Here is a 17,852-nt window from a genome sequence, read left to right as displayed (position 1 = left end):
TATCTAATGCTCTATATATATATATACATCTAAATATTCGATGTGACAAAAATTTTAAAAAATTTACGAACTGAACAAGTCTGGCACCACCATCCGAAATTTCGTACGCAGGCACTCCACCTGACCGTGTCCAACAGAGGCCCGGTCTTGCATCGGCACAGCACGGAAACAACACCCGAATGCGTCTCGATCGGAAATAGTATATACGCTGTTCAGTGTCCATTCGTCGTACCCACCCGCTCGATGGATTGCGCTTGAACGCCGTGGTTGACTGACCAGACCCGTCGTGGCCACCGGCTAAAGCTTAGCAGGTAGTAGCCGCCATGCGGCCCAGCTGCCTCCTCCGGGTCATCTCTGCCGTCGCCGTCGCGCTGTCGCTGCTCCACCCGGCGCGATGCCAGACACCGGGCGCCGTCATCGACCGCGCGCCGCCGCCGCTCGCGCAGGTGATCGAGGGCGCGCCGCCGCTGCCGGTGCTGCAGCCGCAGGACCTCGAGAAGGAGCTCCGGCCCGTCAGCGACAGGCTCACCGCCGAGCTGCAGAGGAAGTACGGCTTCTGCATGGCTAACGCGTACGTTGCCTAGTTCCCGTTTCCTTCCTTTCTAGTTCAATTCCATGCCATGCATGCATCAATCTGTGAGTGAGTCGGTAGGTCCAGTCCATGGAAATTGATTTGGAGGTTGCTACGCTCCATGCCTCCATGATGATGAGTCTCGTCTGCAGGCAAAGTGATTTCAACCAGATGTTCGACTACACCTCCGACACGAGCTTCGCCTCCGACTGCATGGAGCAGACCAGAGGTACGGTACAAACATTGACCGAGTTAAATTTTACAGCAGGGGTATCACTACTGGAAAACAGGACTTCGCCAAGTGCCTAGCGCACTTGGCGAAGGCCACTTTACACTTGGCGAAGGCTTCGCCGAGTGCCGCACTCGGCGAAGATCTTGTCGGTGAAGAGCTCTTCGCCGAGTGCTAAATTTCGGCACTTGGCGAAGCCTCTGCCTTCACCAAGTGCCAGCCACGTGGCACTTGGCGAAGCCCCTCAGCCCGTGACTTTTACACTTGGCTTTCCCAGCTTCGCCAAGTGCGGCACTTGGCGAAGAGGCCTTCGCCAAGTGCGGCACTTGGCGAAGAGGCCTTCGCCAAGTGCAGCACTTGGCGAAGCTGGGAAATTTTATTTTTTTTTTAAAAATGTCCGGGCTATTTCCGCGCAATCCGCTATTAGGACAGCGTATCCATCGACAATTACTCATCACATATATCACAATATAGCACATATATCACATATATCGCAATACAACCATCGACATGTCCACAACCACATATCATCCATCACAATCACATAAACACATCGTCCATCCTCGACGAACACCACGTCCAACACATAGTCCATCACATAGTCCATCACAATCCATCAACTAAGTCCAACACATAAACAAGTAAAGAGACGCGCGAGGTACCTACGGCTCCCCATGGTGAGCAGAGTGTGAATCAGCCCACTGGTCCCACACAGGGTCACCCTGCTGCGGCTGAGTAGAGGCACCCGGCGGCGGACGAGGGAGAGTCGGCCACCCGGCCTGCGGAAGAGGGCCACCGTAGACCCCGGCCTGTGGAGGAGGGCGAGTCGAGTACCCCGGCCTGTGATCATATGAGGAGATGTTGGGTTTCTGAACGTCCGACGTGCAAACTTGCTCCAAACTTTTTCAAATTTTTATCATAGCCTTCCCATACCATATCAAGGACGGTGGACAAGTTTCGTGGTTTTCCGAGTTCATTTGATTTTTTTATAATTAAAAAACCCCGCGCACGCAAGTTGGAAGCGTTGCCCCGCGAGCACGCTCATCGAGATTTGGTGCCAGGACATGGATTTGACCTAATTGCATCCACACAAGCAAGAATAGCAACGTTGTAACCATAGGACACTATTATTCCATGCACCTGCAGTTCAAATCGAATTCGTCGGAAAAAATGGAACGAGTCGCAACTAAATGAAAAAATATAGAAAAAAAACTTCAAAATGCACCAAACCTTGACAAGTTACTAAAGATAGGGTACTAAACCTCCACAAAAAATTTGGGAGCAAAACTCAAAAAGAAAAATTTTGACTTCGCCAAGTGCTAGGGTTGGCACTTGGCGAAGAGGTCTTCGCCAAGTGCCAGCAACGTGGCACTTGGCGAAGAGCGCTTCCAGGCAATTTCCCAGGGTCCTCTCTTCGCCAAGTGCCACGTGTATGGCACTCGGCGAAGCCTCGTCTTCGCCAAGTGCCAGACAGAGGCACTTGGCGAAGCCGACGGCAAGGGATGGGGATGGATGCCGTCAGGCTTCGCCAAGTGCCTTTCTTCGCCGAGTGCTTGGCACTTGGCGAAGAGGCCATTTCGCCAAGTGCGTTTCTTCGCCGAGTGCTTGGCACTTGGCGAAGCCTTCTTCGCCAAGTGCTGGCTTCGCCAAGAGCCAGGCACTTGGCGAAGCCTTCTTCACCAAGTGCCCGATTTTTGGCACTCGGCGAACTCTGGGGCACTTGGCGAAGCCTGGGTTTCCTGTAGTGTATAATCAGTGTTTGTGTAGTTATTTGGATTATCGGATACTTCGGTTTGAGAATTTTAGGATCCATTTCTTCATACGGTCCACAAATTAATTAAAAGAACTCCCATGTTTCAAACTCTTCACATAAATCGTTGTAGCTATATATGGTATAAGAAATACTATTTGGAGTGTTGGCACCTTGCAATATATGGCGAACCTTTCTTTTTTTTGCACTGAGGCCTTGTTTAGTTTCAAAAAAAATTCAAGATTTCTCATCACATCGAATCTTGCGGCACATGCATGGGGTATTAAATTTAGATGAAAACAAAAACTAATTACACAATTTGCCTGTAAATCGCGAGATAAATCTTTTGACCATAATTAGTCTATGATTGGGCAATGTTTGCCACAAACAAACGAAAGTGCTACGGTACCTAAAATCCAAAATTTTTGCCAACTAAACAAGACCTTAAAGACACATGTGCCCGTGTTGGATGTGTTTGGAAATATGTGTATAATAGTAGTAGAACGATAGAAGAGAACAATAGTATAATAAATTGAAATAGCAAAATTTAATTTAAATCAATTCCATGTTCGAAACTCTTGACACAAATGGTCACTGTATGGTACAAATCCTTTTTTGGGGTGAGCCATCATTGTCAAAATTGGAATTGGAGTTAGAGTTCCAAATGTATTTCAGTGAGCAAAGCATAAAAACCTCAGCTGTACCTTTTCGAATCACTGCCAAGTGGGACCAGCTTTACAGGGACACCGAAATGACGCTTCCGCCTCCTATCGCTGCAACCGCGCCGCCCGACCCGAGGGCGCCGCCGCCGCAGCCACCGCCGCCCCGTCCGTTCTCCAGCCGCCCCGTGCGGAGCCCGTGATCGAGACCTATGGGCATGACGGAGGGTTCTCGCATGCTGCGGTATGCTCGAACCCAACTACAGATCCCCTCACCTTTCATTCTTAGGAGCAGGGGCTGGGGTTAACACCACCGCAATCGGCCGCGCTAAGTTGTTCCTGTTGTGAATGGAAACCTGGGTGTCCAATCGGGAGTTTGTAATTGCACCAGGCCACCAGCTATTTAGGATTCGTAGAAGAGGAGCTCCCACGGCGAATGCTTGAGGGGTTTTTACGTTGCAGGAATTGTTCATCTTCATTTGGTGGTACAAACTTGGAGGGGAAGGGATTAGGTGCTCAGCAAAAGTATGCGATTGGTTTTTGGGATTTTTGTTTGTGCTGAATTGCTGATGAGCAGGAAGACACCAATACTCAACTAGTACTATGTTTGCTTTCTTTTACTGCTCCTTCCAATCCAAGTTATATTTCACTTTGGCTTTTTTTTTTCTAAGTCGAGCTTCTCGAACTAACTATGTTTTGTTTATAGAAAAATGCACCAATGTTTATAACATCACCAGCTAGTAAGTTCTCTATGCATTTACGTTAACGTTAATATACTTTTCTAAAAAGTTGGTCAAAGTTAGAGATTTGACTTAGGGCAAAGTAAAGTGAACTATAATTTTGAATGTAGGGAGTACTATGGAACATGCCTAATATTTAATGAAGTAGTGCATATTTTCATTATAGGCTGAATTGAGCTACTGTCCTGTCCATTAGGATTCTTAAAGCAGGTGTTCATGAATATTTCATAAAAACTGTTATCGTGCAGGGGAAATGACCTCAATGCTGTGTGGGAAGGCTGAAATAGAGTTATACATCAAAAGCTTGGCTGACGCTAGCAGTCGCAGTAACCCCAGGATAAGTCCGAACTGCAACCAAAGCTCATGGGCACTCGGGTGCCAGCCCGGCTGGGCTTGCATGTTATCGGACACTGAACCATCTAATGAAACATCCGCTGAGTCATTTCCACTAAGAGCAGAGAGCTGCAGGCCATGTTGTCCGGGTTTCTTCTGCCCCCGGGGCCTGACATGCATGATGCGTAAGTTTTCTTTGATCAAACCCAGCCAAGCCTACTGGATTCATTTTGCGTAAAACCAATGGTATTATATTGTGGGAGCCCTATTAATTCCAACATTGTTCAAATTCTCTTGAGGAAGTTCTAATATGCAAAAAGTAAATCCTTTGTTTGTTTTAAACTTTTGATGCATTAAGGCGATGCACTCACAATTACAAATGAGGAAAACATTTTAGTTGGGACTATATGTGATATTTCTTTCCCTGAACTTCAACATCTCTCAAGATTATGCTTCGCTCTATAATTAATCACCACTCTACTTTTGGCATTCATAGTTGTTTCTGCTTATCTGCTTTGAATTCACTCTTTTAACTTTTTTCCAGCTTGTCCTTTGGGTGCTTATTGTCCTCTTGGGACATTGAATGATACTACTGGCCTTTGTGATCCGTAAGATGAATTTTCATTTCCAACACTTTTTCCATTTAATATTCTTCATAATTATGCTCAGCACTTGACTATTTGACTTTTCTTTTCCTTCTGAAACTATACCAGGTATTTTTACCAAGTAACTCCAGGAAAGAACACTGCATGTGGTACAGCAGATTCTTGGGCTGATATTGTTACAACTAATGATGTCTTCTGCCCTCCAGGGCACTACTGTCCAACCACAACCCAGAAATACAATTGCAGCAGTGGGTAATGTCTCTTTATTACATGCCATTATCCATAATTATGGTGATATTTTGTTCTGTTGCTAATTGTTATTTGTCACTTTGTATTGTGCAGGCACTATTGCCGCAAGGGTTCCACCGATGAAAAGAGTATGCACATCTTCTTTTTTCAACAATTTTTATTTAGAAGCAACAGTTTAGAACTATTACTTGCCTAGTACACCTCCTTTTGTTCCAACTTATGATCCATAAAGTTTTGTTTATGATTCCAACACAAACATTTCTTCTAGAGCAGAATGAGTACCTGAAATCCTAACCAGTGGTTTGCAGTGGCTGCTAAGTGCAAAAGTCGTGCCAATTTTTAGTTTTATCGTTTAAACTACCTTCTTTTGATAAATGTTTCATAGTCCAGATGTCCATCCTGTCAAAGACTCAATGTGGTAGGAAATGGTGTTGCAATACTTTGTCCAAACTGTAGGGATTTACTGTTTTCATTATTTAATTTATTTAATGTGTTTACGATCTTTAGTAATGGCACATATATTTGCAGAGTGCTTTTGGAAAAACACTTGCAAGGATAATGCAATAAAAGAAGATTTGACTTTATATGGCATTATATTAATTGTAAGTAGCATGTCTGTCCACGTTGTCTTCCCTTTTTTTTTGTCTTTAAGTGCTGTATTTTTTTTTCTGAGACTTCAAAATTGATATATGCACCCACAACTCCAATGGAGTATGCAAAAGTGATGCTTTAAATCTTATATACTCTTACTGGAATACTGTTTCAGCCAACCTCATCATGGGATTAAAAGTGTTGTTATTCTATACTGTAGCCATAATTTGATTTTACATATAAAATGTATATTAATTTTATTTCCAAAACATCTTGTCTTACAAATATTTTCTTAGCAACATTCTGTTACTGGTACATCACTAACTCATACTCAGTGGCGGATCTAGAAACGAACTAAGGGGGGGCTAAATAACAGAGGGCAAAAAAATTTGCTCGCTATACGTAGTAGTCTAATAAATATAGCAAAGATTGATATTGATTCAAAGTACTCAAAAGGACATTGTACTACGATGAAGATAGAAAAGTACCAAATACAAAGAGTCGTCTATAATAATAATAATAATAATAATAATAATAATAATAATAATAATAATAATAATATGATGATGATGATGATGATGATGATGATGATGATGATGATAATAATAATAATAATCCATATCTGATATCTTGCGTCTTCAATTCTTCATGAATTCACACCATTTGAACCACCACGCTCAACACTACATAAATTTTAAAATGTCATACTTCTTTATATATCAAGATTCAAGATAGAAGTTAAAATGAATTATACTAAAACAATACGCACCTTGGACCCTCACGTGGCAAATGCATCTTACGGTTTCTTATGCCTTGAAAGCGCTTCAAAATTTTGTCATCTTCAACACATGCAAACAAATCCCTCTCAATATAGCATATCATGCTATTATTCATCTAATCATCATTCATTTTGTTCCTCCGTTCAGTCTTGATAATATTCATAGCGGAGAAGGCTCTTTCAACCGTTGCGGTTGCCACCGGCAAAATCAATGCAAGTTCAATGAGACGATACACCAAAGGAAAACTTTTATGTCTATCACTTTGAACCATCTTCTCAGCAGAATTTTTTTTTTATTTTTAGTCCATTTTTAAAACAAATTTCAAATTTAGACCGCTTCTTAAAAAATTTTCAAATCTAGGCCGTTTGGCCCCGCCACCATGCATGGCGGGGCAAAAACACTGCACCCCGCCATGCATGGTGGCGGGGTAGACCCTGCCACGTGGCGCTGCATGGCCGAGGTGGCTGACCTGGACCCCGTCATGATCGCTGGCGGGTTAGGGCTACCCCGCCATGGATCATGGCGGGGTACGTACCAAGCAATGCAATGCACACGAGGCAGAGAGCTGGACTTGTTTAGTTCCAAAAAATTTTGGAAAAGTCGATACTGTAGTACTTTCGTTTGTATTTTAAAAATATTATCCAATTATGGACTAACTAGGGTCAAAAGATTCGTCTCGTTAATTTCGACTAAACTGTATAATTAGTTTTTATTTTTATCTATATTTAATACTTCATACAAACGTCTAAGATTCGATGTGACTGGGAATCTGAAAAATTTTGCAAATTTTTTTGGAAATTAAACAAGGCTGACAGGACATGTTTGTCCTCTCGTACGAATTGAGCACATCATGGAGTCTAGTCTAGGGTCTTGTTTAAGTTGCGAAATTTTTTTGGTTTTGGTACTGTAACATTTTCATTTTTATTTGACAAACATTGTCCAATCATAGAGTAACTAGACTCAAAAGATTCATCTCGCAATTTACTGGCAAACTGTGTAATTAGTTTTTGTTTTTATCTATATTTAATATTCCATATATGTGCTGCAAGATTTAATGTTATAAAAAATCTTGAAAAGTTTTTGAGTTTTAAGGTCATCATGTCGCTTTGGACAAAGCCTAGCTCTAGCAGCAGCCGTAGTCATCATCATGTCCATAAAGCTGCGCCCATAGTTCAGGCATTGTTTAGTTCCCAAAACTTTTTAGATTTCCCGTCACATTGAGTATAGTGGCATATGCATAATACATTAAATATAGACAAAAATAAAAACTAATTATACAATTTATCTGTAAATCGCGAGATGAATCTTTTGATACTAGTTAGTTCATAATTAGATAATATTTGTCAAATAAAAACGAAAGTGCTACAGTAGCAAAATCCGAAATTTTTTCATAACTAAACAAGGCCTGAGTGGTCAGTTCGGCCACTTTTCCCGAGTCGGTCGTGCATGTTCACGTGACCACACCACCAAGTCTTGTCAGCCTTGTTTAGTTCCAAAAAATTTTGCAAAATTTTTTAGATTTTCCGTCACATCGAATCTTTAGACATATGTATAAAGTATTAAATATAAACAAAAATAAAAACTAATTGTACAGTTTGATCGAAATTGACGAGACAAATCTTTTGACCCTAGTTAGTCCATAATTGGACAATATTTGTCAAATACAAACGAAAGTGCTACAGTACCGATTTTTCAAATTTTTTTAAACTAAACAAGATGCGGGCGCGGGTAGGGTAGGACAGAGGGAGAGAAAGAGCTTTTGGTGGTGCTGGGCGTGCCCCGCCATGATCCACGGCGGGGTGCGCAAACCCGCCATCAGTCACGGCGGGGTACACGTCAGCGTACTCTGCCAGCCATGCGCCACGTCACCAGTGCACCCCGCCGCCATGCATGGCGGGGTCATGTGTATTTGCCCCGCCATGCATGGTGGCGGGGCCAAACGGCCTAGTTTTGAAATTTTTTTCGTAAACGGCCTAAATTTGAAATTTGTTTTAAAAATGGGCTAAAAATAAAAAAATATTCTCTCAGCAAGGTTGCCAAGATCAGCACAGTTGCCAAAATCTATATCATTTTTTACATCATCAATGAATACAAGAAGGTCACTTCTTAGCTTCTCACAATCATAATCACTGAAGTCATCTTTATAGATCTTAGCAAGCTGAACCAATTTCTCCATCTCAAAGTTGGCAAAAGAACCATTCGGATCAAGACAAGCAACACATCTCAAGAGTTCAGTTGATCTTTCTGGAAACCGATTATTTAGCTCACAAAGAATCTGATCAATCACAGCAATGAAAATTCCATGATGAAAATGATGGTAGTATGTCACTAATTTGGCACCACGGAATTTGGAACGACCTCTAACTGGTATCATATCTTCCATATTAGGAATGTCTATCTTCTTTTGGACACAAAAGCTTTTTACCTCTTCAAAAAGATCATCCCAACCATTTTCTCTCATGGCATTCATATTTCTCATCACAGAACCAATCAATCCTATTGCACGAACAATGTTCTGATTTTTCCTTTGCAAACATTGTGAGAGTTCTTGAGTCACCCCCAATACTCTAATCATAAGATGTAATATGAACACAAATTCAAATGACTCCATTTTTGTGATCAATCCTGAAGCAATAGTTTTCTTTTCCCCATCGGTTCCATCTTCACTAACATTCTCTAACACCTCAAGTACAGAACCCCACATGAGCATAAGACGTACCAATGTTTTGTGATGTGTTCCCCATCGTGTATCACCAGGCCTAGCAAGACTAGTTTCTTGGTTTTTCCCTCTCCCAGGAAAAATAGCACCACTATCTAATTGTTGAACAATTTGGTCATGATGATTTTGGAGGAGTTGATCTTTTCTTTTGCAAGAAGCACTAACATTATTGAAAATTGAAGTGACATAATTGAAGAAATCAAAAGTTGAAGTGCAACACTTGGCTACAGAAACTACCACAAGCTGCAATTGATGAGCAAAACAGTGGATGTAAAAGGCATATGGGTTTTCATTCAATACTAGCCTTTGCAATCCATGAAATTGTCCTCTCATGTTTGAAGCTCCATCATATCCTTGTCCTCTAATCTTGGAAATAGATAGACCATACCTTCTAAGCATAGTATCCAATGCTTCTTTTAGTGAATGTGACGTGGTGTCAGAAACATGTTCAATGCCAAGGAACCTCTCAATGACATTTCCTTTGTCATTGACAAACCTACATGAGAAAAGAAAAAATATAGTTACTTGACAACAACAAGACAAGATCAATGAAATACTCAAATTATTAAGAAATGATGTATACCTCACAACCACAGCCATTTGTTCCTTAATAGATGCATCACGAGCCTCGTCAACAAGTACTGCAAAGCAACGATCTCCTATTTCATTCTTAATTAACTCACTTGTCTCCTCTGCACAAGCCCTAACCAAATCTTTTTGAACTGTTGGGCAACTCATTTGATTATTGGCTGGAGCATTTTCACCGGTCACAAGTGCGGCCTTTGGATCCTTCTTCCTGTACCATTCAAGCATCTCTAAAAAATTCCCTTTGTTTCTTGATGTTTTAGACTCATCATGTCCACGAAAGGCTAGAGCTTGTAAAAGGAGAAATCTAGCAATGCCTAACATAATTTTTAAACGAGATTTATATGCCTCCTCTTCTGCTGTGCTTGTCACATGCCACACATGTTGAACACTTTGTCTCTGATTTTTAAAATCAAGTGCACGCTTCCTTGCATTAGCATGAAAGCCATCAATTGACTGAGCATGCTCTTTCAAAGAAGCCTTTGCATTCTTCCAATTTCTGAACCCAACTCTAGTGAATGTATCATTGCTATTGAACCCAGTTTGTTGTGGCTTAAAGAGATAGCAATAAAAACAATAGGCTGCATCCTTGGCTACACTGTACTCTAACCAATCAAATTGATCAAACCATGATCCAACAAATCCTCTTGCTTGACCTGTACCATTGAATTTTGTTTTGGGAAATTTATGACCAGTTGGCCTATATGGACCTTTCTGTAGATATGCTCTCCTAGCCTCATCCCTAATGTCATGATGAAACTCATCAATTGGCTTCCTATTCCCTGGATCATCAACTATCTCTCTCAAATCAAGTTCAATCCGTGGTCTTTTCTGCTCAACTGTGCTATTTGATGCATCTTTCTTACCAAAGTATCTTTCCATCCTAAGCAATTGGATATGAATTAAAAAAATATGAAATTTTGTAGACAGTAAAGAGAAGGAATTAGGTAGATTTGGATCTTCTTACCTTCAACTGCAACTCTGCAAGGGCAGCCAGTGCCCGGCGGCCGGCTGGGAGGTGTGCAAGAACACAAATTTAAATCGGCTGTTCGGCAGAACCTGGATGGTGACGATTAGCAGCCGATGGCATCGAGGCTTCAGGCTTCAGTGCTTCATGACTTGATCTCAATCGCGAGCAGGCTTCAGTGGAGTCGATGAGTCGCAGGCAAGTTAATAATTACGAGCAGGCGAAGGGTCTAGCCGCCGGCTGCTCAATGCCTCGATTGCTCCTGATGGCCAGGGCTAAGCAAACTAATAGATGGGCTGTATTCTTCTCAGGGGGGGCTATTGGGCTTCAAATGTTTTTTATGCCATTTTTATGAAACATGTTTCACTTGCTACTGGGCCTCGGCCCGTGCTGCAGCCCGGGCAGCACGGGCCGTGAATCCGCCCCTGCTCATACTCATGTGATGCACAAATATATTTTTTGTTAGACTTGGGATTAATGCCCAAGATGTATTCTTGCCTTACTGAGGAACATTTTCTAGCAACATTTTATTGCATATAAACTAATACTCTTTGATCCATAAAACTATAAAAGTATTATCTAGCTGGAAATTGATGGCTAATGCGTCACCAATATTATTCTAATTTCACTTGAAAATAGGATTTATGAATTATTCTCATTGTAATGCTTGGATGTGTAATATATCTTTATCACATATTTCTCTTAATTGTTGCCAAGGATGTTTCATTATTTAATTATGTTTTTCTAACGATACTCCTTTTGTACTTCTGATCTTCTTTGCAGGCTATCTTGGGCTTTGTTTTGCTACTGGTGTACAACTGCTCTGGCCTATTCATTTCACTTCAAGTAAAAATGTCATCTAGATCTCGTAAAAAGGCTGCAAAAAGGGCAGATAAATCAGCCGCAGCACGTGAAAGATGGAAATTAGCAAAAGAACTTGTACTACGGCATGAGGTAAGAAATGCCTAAGTCTTTCAATACACCTGAGCAATCGGCTACATCATCCACTGGAGTTCTAAATGGCACTGAAGCTAATGCTAACAGATCCAAAAATCATGAAAATCTAACTCAGGTTCCCACTGAAAGGTTCGGGCATGCATATAATCAGGCAGACACGGATAGAGCTATGAAGATAAACAATGATAAATTAACATTCTCTGGAGTGGTGTCTCTTGCTACTGAAATTAGGCCACAAAGGCCAACACTTGAAGTGGCTTTCAGAGGTCTAACACTATCTATTGGAAAAAAGAAACTTCTGCAATGTGTTACAGGAAAACTTTCACCAGGTAGGGTAACAGCTATCATGGGCCCTTCTGGAGCAGGAAAGACTACTTTTCTCAATGCTGTATTAGGTAAAACGTCTGGGTACAAGAAGGATGGGATAGTCCTTATAAATGGGTTACCTGGATTAATGCAGTCATATAAGAAGATCATTGGTTTTGTGCCTCAAGATGATATTGTCCATGGGAACCTGACTGTCGAGGAAAATATGTGGTTTAGTTCATGTTGCAGGTATTTGATAGAAAACACAAAGTTTAATTGCTTTCTGAGTCTATTCCTTTTTCTGTTCCACTAATCTGTTTTAGCACAACCTTTATCAAATAAATTATTACTATTACCTTTGTCAGTGCCAAGAAGTACAGCTAGTTTTAATTAATTTTTACCTGTAAGGGAGTTTTTAACATGCAATGTTCTTCTTAATGAAAAACCGCCTAGTTCATCCTAGGTTGGATCTTGTTTTTTTTAACCTGCAATGTTCATTTTTTAAACTTGCCATAAGAAACAATGAAATTGCATTTCAAGGCTTATCAACAGAGAGAAGACCTAATGTGCTGTTATGGTAGGAAATACCTACCAGAGGAGGCCACGGGTATAGTCCCGTGCTGCCGTGTCGTAGTGGCCACGGTCACCAGGAGTCCCGCGCCGTGGTGACTACGGTCACCAGGAGTCTAGATTAGTTTTGGAAATCTTGGAAGTCCTAGAGTTTATTTCCTATTCCGTATTTTAGTAAGAGTCGGTTTGTAATTGCCTTTATAAGGCCATCCTATTCTGTCAATAAAGATTAGCCTGGGATTGTGATTATTATAATCACCCTTGGGCGCCCAGCGCCTAAATCCATCTGCTCGCCACGCTCCAGCATCGATCACGGCAAGAGCACGCCGAGATCGACTCCGCTCCCTTGCTACGCACTCTCCTCCCTATCTCCTACGAAGCAAGGCTCGACGGCGTAACATGTGCATGCTATAATAATATTGTTTCTCATGGTTCATCCATGCCACATGTTAAACACAATATTCATTTGTTTTAGATATATCATAATTTTTTTTAAAAAGGTTTATGATCAGTATTTAAATTTCATTTCCTGTCTTTAGATGCATAAAGTAGTCATGCTACATAGCTCTAAGCTTGAATTGATTACTACCTCCACCAGATATAGTTGATGTTTCCGACAGCACATTTTCACTAATTGCAGGTCAAATTAGCTGTCCAAAATGTCATCTAATTCTGACCTGAATAGCCTATGTGATGACCAGCCTTATGTGTTTGCTTTGCCAGTATAAAAGAAATGCAATGTAGTTTATCTCTCTTGGAGCAGGGCATCTGTACAACTGTACCTGCATCAGGGGTCTCTCTTGGAGCAGGCTTTGCCTCTCCTTTGTACTTCTTTCTCTCTTAATGAAATGACAGCTCTGTGTTGTTCAAGAAAAAAAATGCAATGTAGTTGATCCCAGTAACCCTTTCCATATATATTGTTCATAAAGTAAATCGTTTATTATAACAATCAGTATTATTTTGTGGAATAGGTTAAGCAAAGGCATGTCAAGATCTGATAAGGTTAGGGTTCTTGAACGGGTTATTGAATCATTAGGGCTTCAAGAAATTAGAAATTCCCTTGTTGGGACAGTGGAGAAGCGGGGCATTTCCGGAGGACAAAGGAAGCGTGTTAATGTTGGGATTGAAATGGTTATGGAACCATCTCTTCTGATATTAGACGAGCCAACTACTGGCTTAGACAGTGCTTCTTCTCAGCTACTTCTAAGGGCACTTCGACATGAAGCACTTGAAGGTGTAAATGTTTGTGCAGTGGTTCACCAACCAAGGTATGTCGCAAACATTAAATCATCAATTTGTCTCCTTTCTGTATGAATTGATGTGCTCCCTATCTTCAACTAAACTCGATTCTGCTTGCATGCAAAGCTTTCCAATAAATATGTGTAACATCCATTGGTCAATGGGCCTGAAAAAAAGCTTGCATTCCTTGTCTGAGATCACCTATTAGTTCGTGCTAACACCTTGTGATCAGATACCCAAAAAGGGCTGAATTAAAAACTTAAATAATATTTTCTTTGCTTCCTTTTGTATTTATTGACATATAAGCTTGACAATTGTTAATGTTGTACACAGCTATACTTTGTTCAACATGTTTGATGACTTTGTCCTTTTGGCAAGAGGTGGCCTTATTGCTTATCATGGACCTATATATGAAGTTGAAACGTACTTCGCAGGTCTGGGGATCAAGGTGCCAGACCGTGAGAATCCTCCAGACTATTACATTGACATTTTAGAGGGAATAGTAAAGACAAAAATGAGGGGAAATGTCACTCCTAAACACTTTCCACTCCTTTGGATGCTACGTAATGGTTATGAAGTTCCAGATGATTTGCAGAAGGACCTTGAGAATATCAATACAATTCGTGAATTATATACTGTTCGGTCCATTAGCGAACAGTCTTCAGAAGAACAGTCAGAAAATACAGTTTCTGTGCACCGTAATCTGAGTCCATCAAATGAATTACTGGAAAGGAAAACACCTGGTGTGTTTGCACAATATGGATACTATTTGGGGAGGTAAATTGTTTTCTGTGATATTTCCTGCATGTTTTGTGAATCAATCTGTGACTATACTGTCAAAATGTTTCAGGGTAGCAAAGCAACGGTTGCGTGAAGCTACACAGCAGGCCGTTGATTACCTAATATTGTGTATTGCTGGCGTATGCATTGGGACAATTGCTAGAGTTCGAGATGATTCATTCGGTGTAGCTTCTTATGGATATACCATAATGGCAGTTTGTAAGTCAGCGTCTTTTGTTGTTTCTAGATTAGTAAATTTAAATAAACTATCAAAGGAACAAAAAAAAAACTGCTTTGTTGTGAAAAAAAGTGGTTACGATAGACTTATGGAGATCCTATAAAATTATCAATAGCTTTTAGTAAATATAAACTAACTTATATCACAGGACTTAATCTTTCTTTCATGATATATCAATATCATTGTAATTATGCTTCTCTAATTTGGATTTAAATTGAAAAAATATGTGTCTCCTGTTGCATCTTTGCTTGTCATATTTACTTGAGGTGGTTGGAGAGCGAAGATATTGTAGAAGTTGATTTTTTTTTTCAACTAACTAATGTTATGCTTTTTGTTCAGTATAGACTAGCCAGGGTCCAAAAGTGAACTTTTTTCCCTAGCAAACAATACAACACTGAAACAGGAACTATAAGATATGTATATATTTTCTCAAGCACGCAGGAGAATTGTGCATTATTATATTAAGAAGAAAAAATGGGAAAGGAACCCATACGAGACACACCCACTCACCAAGATATGTATATTTCACGAGCTGATGGTGGCTATAACACTTTTAAATGCACGTTTTTCAGGATAATATGTTTATCAGATATAATACAAGCACAAGCGAAAAAGGACAAAATAATACCTTTTTTCTGTCCATGGCTGTGTATCCTCTGTTCTTTCCTTTTCCAATATGTGCCTCTATTCACTGTCTTTATTAACTATAACAACTCATCAATTAGCAATAGGCAAGTCAGCCAAACTCATGTTCATAACAGTGCACTGTCTGTCAATGGGAATCCTACCATAACCCCATAAGTGTTAATTGTTAATTCAGTCACAGAAAATTTTAGCAAAGTTTATCCCTTTTTCCAATCTATTGGTTATAATTACAATGGAATTTTTTTACCCTGCAACTGTAAGATATGTTACAGTAACATGTTAGCTAATGCTAATGTGCTTGTTGCAGCACTGTTATGCCAGCTTGCGTCATTGCGGTCATTTTCACCTGAAAAATTGCAATATTGGAGGGAGAGACAATCCGGCATGAGCTCTCTAGCTTACTTTCTTGCAAGAGATACTATTGATCATTTCAATACTGCCGTTAAGCCAATCATCTTTCTCTCAACATTTTATTTCTTCAACAACCCACGGTCGACTCTTAGAGACAATTATTTGGTTTTGCTGGCCCTAATTTATTGTGTAACCGGCGTAGGTTACACTTTTGCTATTTGGTTTGAACTCGGATTAGCGCAGTTGGTAAGTAGGGCATCTTTTTTTTTTTTGGTAATCATGATATTAACTCTACAGAAGGTGGCTAATGACTACACTGTTGCAGAGTTCTGCAATAGTACCTGTTGTGCTGGTCCTGGTGGGCACTAAACCAGACCTTCCGCGGGTTATAAGGGAATTGTGCTATACAAAGTGGGCTCTACAAGCATTCATCATTGCAGGAGCAAAAGAGTTAGTATTCTGTTTCTTTAATCAGAAGTAATCCTGTTATCCTGTAGTTAAAGAACTTGTTTATGGCATTGTTAATCAAATGTGTGCATAGCAGGAAAACTATTATGATCGCCTTGTTTATTCATGCACAAGAAAAAAGTCCAGAATTCTCACATTCAAAATACACTACTACATCCATTTTTTTACATGTCGCATTAGGTTTGTCCTAAGTGAAACATTCCTAACTTTGACCATCAGTTTTAAAAAATCCATGTAGTTTCACAACATGTGAACTGTATATTATGGTATTTCTTATAGTGAATCTAAAAACATAAATCTTATGTTTAAACTATACAATATTTTAAAAATTTATTGTAAAATATAGAAATGTTTGACTTAGGACATAACTAATACGACATGTAAACAAACAGAGGGAGTAGCTATGAACCACTTCATTTAGCCAAGATCTCATGTTTGTGAACTTCAGGTGTTACACAGCCTATATTTTGACTCAACTGTCATCATCATATAACCTGAAATTATTGAACTAGTTCTCAAAATGTCTACGGGTCATTCAGTGTATGTATGTTTGTCTTTGGTGAAAAAAAATTGGAGTTAGAGTTTCTCGAAAAAGAAAATTGTTAAATTACTCCCCCCATTCAAAATTATAAGACGTTTTGGCTTTTCTAGTTACATAGCTTTTGCTATGCACTTAGATATACACTATGTCTAGATATATAGTAAAAATAATGTATATTGAAAAGTCAAAACGTTTTATAATTTGGAACGAAGGGAGTGCAATATTTTTTTGAAGTTCTATGATTTCCTTACTCAACCACCATTACTAAACTTGTATAAGCAATGTCAAGCTTTCCCATCTTTTTCCTAACTCAGTTTTGTCTTCAGGTATTCAGGTGTGTGGCTGATCACTAGATGTGGAGCATTGCTCCAAGGGGGCTATGATATCAACGAATTTAATCTTTGCATCACCATTATTATGCTCCACGGTGTGCTCTTCCGGCTTGTTGCGTTTCTTAGTATGTTAAAGTTGAAATAGATGTAAGTGTACATATGTTTTTTTTTCTTTTCACTTCACATCTATGTTACTGCTCCCTCAATTTCAAACTATAAGACGTTTAGGCTTTTCTAGACACATTACTTTTATTGTATATTTAGACACAATATATATATCTAAGTGTATATTAAAATCTATGTATTTAGAAAAGCCAAAACTTCTTATAATTGGGATAGAGGGAATAATACATATTTTAACGATGTTTTTTTGATCGAAATATGTGCACTGTGTAGGTGTTGCCATCTTATGGACAAGAGGGATAACGTACACCTTTGATTATTTTATTTGGTATATATTGATGAAAGAAGGCTATATCTCATGTAGGAAGCTGCACTCAGGAGTAGAGCAAAACAGATATATACTGATTTTTTTGTACCTACCGTTGTTGTCCATAAGCCCGTTGGAATGGAATATGAAGCAATATTTTTCCTACTGTATATATGGACACGTAATTTTTTTTATACATTTATTAAAATTTACCCCCA

At 39.9% G+C, this 17,852-nt stretch overlaps 1 protein-coding gene across 1 annotated transcript; it reads left to right on the top strand.

Moving 5' to 3' along the window:
- On the top strand, positions 234-17,852 carry LOC8071392 (ABC transporter G family member 25). The gene is made up of 16 exons (XM_002467123.2): positions 234-571; positions 724-800; positions 4,198-4,467; positions 4,827-4,890; positions 4,996-5,139; positions 5,230-5,264; positions 5,665-5,738; positions 11,561-11,731; positions 11,850-12,289; positions 13,582-13,878; positions 14,183-14,626; positions 14,700-14,848; positions 15,820-16,109; positions 16,189-16,313; positions 17,199-17,351; positions 17,601-17,852. The coding sequence occupies exons 1-15, from the start codon at positions 324-326 to the stop codon at positions 17,347-17,349; spliced, it is 2,979 nt and encodes a 992-aa protein (XP_002467168.2). The 5' UTR covers positions 234-323; the 3' UTR covers positions 17,350-17,351; positions 17,601-17,852.

This window comes from Sorghum bicolor, chromosome 1, assembly GCF_000003195.3.
Source record: "Sorghum bicolor cultivar BTx623 chromosome 1, Sorghum_bicolor_NCBIv3, whole genome shotgun sequence".
Taxonomy (NCBI): domain Eukaryota; kingdom Viridiplantae; phylum Streptophyta; class Magnoliopsida; order Poales; family Poaceae; genus Sorghum; species Sorghum bicolor.
The sequence above is the reverse complement of the archived record's forward strand: the minus strand, read 5'-3'. Positions and strand labels throughout refer to the sequence as shown.

Excerpts from the sequence above, each read along its gene's own strand:
- LOC8071392 (XM_002467123.2), top strand. The coding sequence starts at position 324 with ATGCGGCCCAGCTGCCTCCTCCGGGTCATCTCTGCCGTCGCCGTCGCG. Across the intron at positions 4,468-4,826 it reads GGGCCTGACATGCATGATGC|CTTGTCCTTTGGGTGCTTAT; the intron begins GTAAGTTTTCTT and ends ACTTTTTTCCAG. Across the intron at positions 11,732-11,849 it reads AACTTGTACTACGGCATGAG|GTTCCCACTGAAAGGTTCGG; the intron begins GTAAGAAATGCC and ends AATCTAACTCAG.